The sequence below is a fragment of the Juglans microcarpa x Juglans regia genome, chromosome 3D (assembly GCF_004785595.1).
Source record: "Juglans microcarpa x Juglans regia isolate MS1-56 chromosome 3D, Jm3101_v1.0, whole genome shotgun sequence".
NCBI lineage: Eukaryota > Viridiplantae > Streptophyta > Magnoliopsida > Fagales > Juglandaceae > Juglans > Juglans microcarpa x Juglans regia.
In genome coordinates, this window is record NC_054598.1 from 37,221,591 (window position 1) to 37,228,681 (window position 7,091).

The window sequence follows — 7,091 nt, forward strand, 5'->3', positions numbered from 1 at the left end:
TGGCTCAGGTTTGTCCATTGATCACATCGGCTCCTCTGTTCTTTGCACTTCTGCTCGTTCCTTTGTTTTAAAACATCTCCTTCATGTCCCTCACATTACAAAAAATCTTCTTTCAGTCAGTAAGTTTGCTCGTGACAATTTCATCTTTTTTGAATTTCATGCATCTCACTTTGTGATTAAGGATTGCAGCACAAAGAAAATAATCTTTCAAGGGCATCTTAAAAATGGTCTCTATCAGCTTCCTTCCAGTCCAATAAAACAAGCACTTGTCAGTGAACACACAACAAATGTCAACTGGCATCGACACTTAGGTCATCCAGCTTTTCAAATTGTTCGGTGTGTCATCTCCAAATTTCAGCTTACAGTATTCTCCAATAAATCCAAAGCTCCATGCTATGTGTATTTGCAAGCTAAAAGCCATTAGCTACCATTTTCTTCTTCCATGCACGAGTATTCATCTCCTTTAGAGTTAATATTTAGTGATGTCTAGGGTCCATCACCAATTGTTTCACATCTTGGAAATAAATATTACGTTTCTTTTATTGATGCATTTTCTAGATTTACTTGGCTATATCCAATTAAATGCAAAATCTGATGTTTATCCCACATTTCTAAAACTTCAAGCAAAGTTTTGGTAATATGCAAAGTTTTGGTAATGTATATGCAAAATTTTTGTATTCTTTGGTTGGTTTGTTGACATTGTTTATGGGTTGTACATTGGGAACATGTTTGTTGAAGCCAGCTTCTTCATTAGGATGTCATCCTCAGCTTCTTCATAGATTTCGACGAACAACTCAAGTGCACCTATGGGAAGCTCGCAAAACTTAGAACATCGAATACGCCAAGAAATTCGGGCCGATCATTTTTTGGGTGTCCAAACTACAATATAGAGGTAGAAATTTTTTAGTATAACTTTGACGTGCATTTGAGTTTCTATAAAAGTTTGATATTTTACGTTTGTTTCTTTATAATTAGGAATTACCACACTGCAACTATTTCAAATGGGCAAATCACAGTGAGGAAAGAGAAAAAAAACTTGTGAAGATAGAAATTGAGTTGTTAAGAAATGAGGAAGAGCTTCGAATAAAGGATAAAGATATTGTAAAGTATAAGTTGGGAATCCACAACGACCAACTTAATATTCAAAGGCAACAAGTAGACATCCGGCGTGAACGCACATTACTTCGACTCTATTGGATTATTTTTATATTAATTTCATTGTATTGCGTTTGTAAACAATGAAACCATAATACTAGAGGGAACTTTTTATTTACTTTTGTGGCCTTTGTTGTGTATAACCTTAAGCAACTAGTTGAGAAATTGAGATGTAAACGATGCATGCGCATCAATGTTCTTGTATATAACTTATCTATGTATGAAGCTAGGAAATATGATCTTGACGCTATTTATTCCATTAAAGTACTTTAAACAGGTTGATACCAGATCATGGAAAATTGGCTGGCAAAAAGAAACCAAGAAACCATTCACAAATTACATGAAAAATTCCACAACTCAGTAGCATAACTTCAAGTTCCTGAGTACACTTTAACAAAATATAACTTCATTGATTGGCAAAAAGAAACCAAGAAACCATTCACAAATTACATAAAAAATTTCACAACTCAGTAGCATAACTTCAATCCCTGAATTCACTTTAACAAAATATAACTTCATTGGTTGGCAAAAAAAAACCAAGAAAACCATTTACAAATTACATGAAAAATTTCACAACTCAGTATCATAACTTCAAGTCCCTAATTTCACTTTAACAAAATATAATTTCATTGGTGTCCTTAATTTCACTTTAACAAAATATAACTTCATTATGTACAAGATTCCATTGCATATACATGTAACATACTCCCTACTTCACAAGTATTAATTAACACTTACAACTCAAAATCTCAACCTCTCATAATTACACCAAATGAGTCCTAATATAAACAAATCCCAACCATGGAATGAAATACACCTACAAAATTAATTACAAACGAAAGTATTTCAACATCTTCAGTCCTGCACGTGTCCACGATCTTCAGTCTCATCTAGAGCTTTATGAAGTTCTGGTTGTGCCCCATCTCCATGTTGGATTTCACTAAAGTCCAACACTTTGGTAGTGTTTTGAAGAGGCTAGCAATAGATAAAAAAGTCAAAAAGTCAAAATCATATTACCAAACGTTGCAAAAAGTAAGAATAAAAAAGTAAAACAATAGAATCATAAAGTGTCTGAATGACAACACTCTCTTGAGTCCCAACAATTGTTTGCCCAAATAAATTCCTGCACGTGTCAACCCTATCGATATCTCTTCCATGTGGTTACAAATCAATAAAAAATTAGATTACGTCTAACAAACAAATACACAAGATAAAAATATCAAATATTCATAATAGAACACTGAATTGACCTGTTTATGTTTTCCCTTCTGAGTAGCCTTCTTCGTCATGGGTTTGACTCTTTAAATCATTGATTTTTTCCTGAGGCATGGTGGTCTTCCTTTGTCTCTAACTACAAAGGTATTTAGGACTTTCTTTGAACTTCCAGTTGTACTTACATCGACAGTTGTATCTGCAACATGTTCCAAGGGTCGTTGGGGCGACTTCTTGGTGCGGTAGGCGATGTTCATTGCATATAACTTATCTATCATATCACCAGCATGCTTATCACATGACGCTGCATTTGTGGCAACGTCATAGCATAACTATTCAAATTTTTTTGTTAAGTTCAAAAGAAAATAAGAATGTCACAATCCGACCATGTAACAAACCACGACAACAATATATACGTGAAAATAAGAAAATAACATACCTTCAATATATGTGAATATCTGCTCACTTCTGGCCTTGCATCAACTAAGTCATAAGTATTGCGTATGAGAGTGTATGTCCTTTTAATGTCCTTTCTCCATCGATCTAATATATACTTTTCTGGTACCTTTTTCACTTTGTTAACTCTCATAATGGCTAATGCATGTCTACACAATATCCCTCTCATTTCGAACAGTGTGTATGAACACTTCACATCAACTTCAGCCTCATTAAAGTACACCATTTGGGTCACCTCCTTGATGAAATCATCAACACAGACTTCATTTTCTACATGGTACGTTGCAATTATACCATCTTTTCAGTGTAGAGTTGGAAGAACACCAAGCATTCCCACTACTTCTTTTTTAACTTCTCTAAATTTAGAATTATTATATGTGGCTTGAAATATCTTCTCAAGTGGAGAAATAGAGACGACAGGAATTGTGATGTTGAATGAGTGAAAGTCCACTACATCTTCATTCTCAATCTTCTTTCTCAACGCATTATCGAATTGATTAACAAACTCTTTTAAATTTGTCCTAGCATGAACATACCCGTCAAAGAAAGTATTTATGCTCTCGCTTCGTTGGGTTGTACTCATTCCAGCCCAAAAAATTTCTTTCAGGAATACTGGTGCCCAATAGGTACGATCAGCATATAAACTCTGCAACCAAGCATTCTCCTGTAAGTTGTATGTTTTAATCATCACTTCCCAACAACTCTCAAACTCCTCTATTGTTTGAGAGTCATACACACACTTAAGCAACTGACTTTTCAACCTATCTTTGTATGCACCATGTGAACCGAGTTTTTCAGATAATTTATTCAGTATGTGCCATAAGCAAAATCGGTGTCAGGTATTCCGAAAGACTAGCGCAATCGTATTTGTCATGGCTCTATCTTGATCTGTGATAATAGCCTTTGGAGTTATATCATCCATACAGTTCAACCAACTTTGAAAGAACCATGTGAACGTTTCTGTATCCTCATTAGAAATCAATCCTGCCCCCAAAAGAATTGACTATCCATGGTGGTTTACACCAACAAACGGTGCAAACGGCATCTCATACCTATTTGTCAGATATGTAGTGTCGAACGTGACAACATAACTAAAATATTTGTATGATGCCCTATTTCGTGAATCTGCTCAAAAGACATTTTTCAACCTTTCATCATCATCAATATCCATTAGTGAAAAGAATCCATTATTTTTCTATTCCATTCTAGCAAAATACTCATGGAGGGCTTCAACGCCACCTTTCCCAAGTTGAAGGTAGCGTGCCTTGTCAATGTAGTTACGACAATTTTTTTCATTGAATGTCAAGTTCTCAAACCCACCTGCTTCTTGCACAAGAGCGGCGAAGCTCTTGTTCATTCTAATACCAGCCTGATTATTTGTATCTAACATTCTCTTAACAGACAAACTCACTTCTCTATTGCAGCAAAAGAACTTCGACTTTTGTGGACTTAGTCTGTGATTGTGGGTATTGTGAACAGTCAACAACTTCAACACTCATTCAAAAAACGTAGCATTTATCCTTGCATTACAGCCTGTCTTTGATCTCAGACGTGGTCGAGCGACATTTGTGGTCCGATTTCGTGTCTTCCTGCCACGAGCACAACCCAATGTGATATATATGAGCCTCCCATCCTCAAACCTATAGCTCATTTGTGTCATTATCTCAAAGTCGCATTGTTTCCCATAGCTTTTATAGTAAGAAATTAACTCTTCTTCAGATTTAAACATCATCCCTAACTTCGGCTCCTCAATGATATCGGCCTCCTTAGTATACACTGTAATTTGTGTCCCTTCTTCATTGTAATCTTTGTGTTCAGAGGGCGTAGACAAAGTTTCAACTTCCCTCGATTCAGGTATGGGCTCCTGAATTTCTTCCACATGGCTTGAGCTTGCAGAGTTTAAACCAATCAAAGAGGGGGCTGATGACTGAAATCCCTACATAAGATTTACATTCAGTTTACTACAATATTTTGAATTAATTTAAGCATTTTGAAAAATACACACGCTACTTAAAAATTTAACTCATTACCTGACAAGTCCATGGAGATGGGTTAGAATTAGGACAAGATAAGAATGGTAGGAACCAAGCATGTGGTATTGGTGCATGGCCCTCATGCATATAGCTTGAGAAATCCGGATAAAAAGACATTGGTATCGCCTAACATATAGATCAATAATGACAATTAATCAAAGATGTAGTAATAAATATAGACATTAATATAAAACAGATTATATATACATTAATTCAATCACCTAATGCGTACTTCTTGTACAATTATATGTATGTACTTCTTGTACAATTATATATACATTAATTAATCCCTTCTAAGTAGCCTTCATAGCATGTAACTTATATATACGTACTCCCTGTACAATTATATATATATATAATATAAGGCCGTTTCAATAGAGGATGCTTTTTATGTCAGGAAATTACTAATTTCATACAGATCATCACTATTTAGAAAATTACTAATTAGCTCGATCTATAAACATGTTATTTCTTTAGGGTTTATCATGATTAGGATGAAGATAGTAATTACAAGGTGATTTGTGTTTGAAAAAACTTGCCCTAACTACAAAAAAAAAAAAAAACATACTCGTCAAATATTCTGGCATCCAGCTTCATCTTTTTCTTATTCATTAAATTAATTTGTTGTCTCACAAAGAAAGCATCTAATGTTATTTTTCCAATTAATTCATATCTATATATATACCAATTCAAACTAAAGATTTGAAGATAGATCAAAATCAAAATTAAATCTATTGGCTGGCCTGTTCTAAATTTTTTATATTCATAATACCTATGGCATCTAATGTTAGTATTCATAATACCTTAGTTGCTTGATTGATATATGGATTTATGTTAGGAGGAGTTGACAAATATGTATAAAATGGTCTTGGTATCATCTGATTTGATGGATTTGTGGTAGGAGGTGTGATAGGAGATGCGTGCTCTTTCTCTTTCTCCATCAGAATACTTTGTTGGAAGAGGAGTCACAATAGACTTACTAATTTTGTTGATCAGTGCTTGAATGTCCTGCACAAGAATAAGAGTGTAAACTGAAAATTAATCCAATACAATCACTAAATGGACAGGCAAAGTTTAAAAGCATAGAAGTTGCAGCGAAGCCTTCCAACATTAATCATGAAGAATAAGTTACCAAATAAAAACAAGTTATATCAAAGCGACTACACAATCATACAACCAGATTTGTCGCATTTACTTATTTTTAACATACTTGGGATTCCAAATCCAAGCAATGCTAAAACTAAGTTCATAACAAGTGGATATTCTAAATTCTAGAAATGCTAAACATAGATAAAACTGCACAACTAATAAAAGTTTTGCTTTAGATGATTTTCTTGAAGTATGAAATTTCCCAAACTAGAATTTTCATGAAGTTCCAAGCTAAGCCTTGAATCCAAAAGCAGCCATAATTGAAACCATTCATTCAAACTTTTAGACTTAATTATTTATGTGTGGTTGCACTCATAGACAAGGAACTGAGCCAATTAGAAATATCACGTATTCTGTAACTTCAAAAGACTTTGTTGTGGTTTGGTATAGTGAAAAGGATATTAAAGTTAGAGATAACTACTCCAAAGGAATCTAAATAAAAATTAGTTAGCAATAATAGTCTAAAACTCCTAAGGCAAGCTAAAGAGCCTCCATGAGAAAGGAAGCAAATGCAAATACTTTGTTCTAACGTTTCAATAATATACGGATATCTTTTTATTAGCAAACAACACCTTTATAAGTCATGAAATACCAAATAAAACAAAATGTACTTCAATACATCCATGTTGATTAAAATGTAGGCGCACATGCTGTCTTCATAAGTGCTCATGCTGTCTTCATAAGTGCTAGACATAAAACATAGATTTGACACAGATTATGAAGAAGACCAAAGCTAAACTTAAAACTAATTTTCCCTCAAAAGCAAGAACAAAGAGTAAAGTAGTGCCCACTGCTTTCATCAAAAAAAGAGAAAAAAAAAAACATAAATCCTAATTAATCCTAGAAAGTGGGCAACTCAAAAGCTCCTCTCTTTTTCACTCCTCATGGCATATATTTAACCCCTTCTTATGGGGGTTTTAACACTAAAGCATGCTTCTTTTTGTATATTCAGATGGTTCACATTTTTCTCTCTTAGAAGTTTTAGTTACAAAAACAAAATAAATAAATAAATATGTTCTTGTATACTTACTTCACATCAATCTCACCGTCGCACGCAGAGGAAGAGATTTTGAGGAGGCTTCGTTA

General features: G+C 34.1%; 1 protein-coding gene and 1 long non-coding RNA gene across 2 annotated transcripts; one reads left to right on the forward strand and one right to left on the reverse strand.

Moving 5' to 3' along the window:
- The first annotated feature begins 629 nt into the window (after positions 1-629).
- Positions 630-1,084, forward strand: LOC121256583. Its single transcript, XR_005939025.1, has 2 exons — positions 630-892; positions 976-1,084. It is a non-coding gene; the product is annotated as an uncharacterized LOC121256583 (long non-coding RNA).
- A 926-nt stretch (positions 1,085-2,010) lies between these two features.
- On the reverse strand, positions 2,011-3,049 carry LOC121255299 (protein FAR1-RELATED SEQUENCE 6-like). Its single transcript, XM_041155564.1, has 3 exons — positions 2,807-3,049; positions 2,553-2,699; positions 2,011-2,130 (listed from the first exon to the last, which is right to left on the reverse strand). Exons 1-3 carry the CDS (start codon positions 3,047-3,049, stop codon positions 2,011-2,013), a joined length of 510 nt encoding a protein of 169 aa, XP_041011498.1.
- Between the last annotated feature and the right edge of the window lie 4,042 nt (positions 3,050-7,091).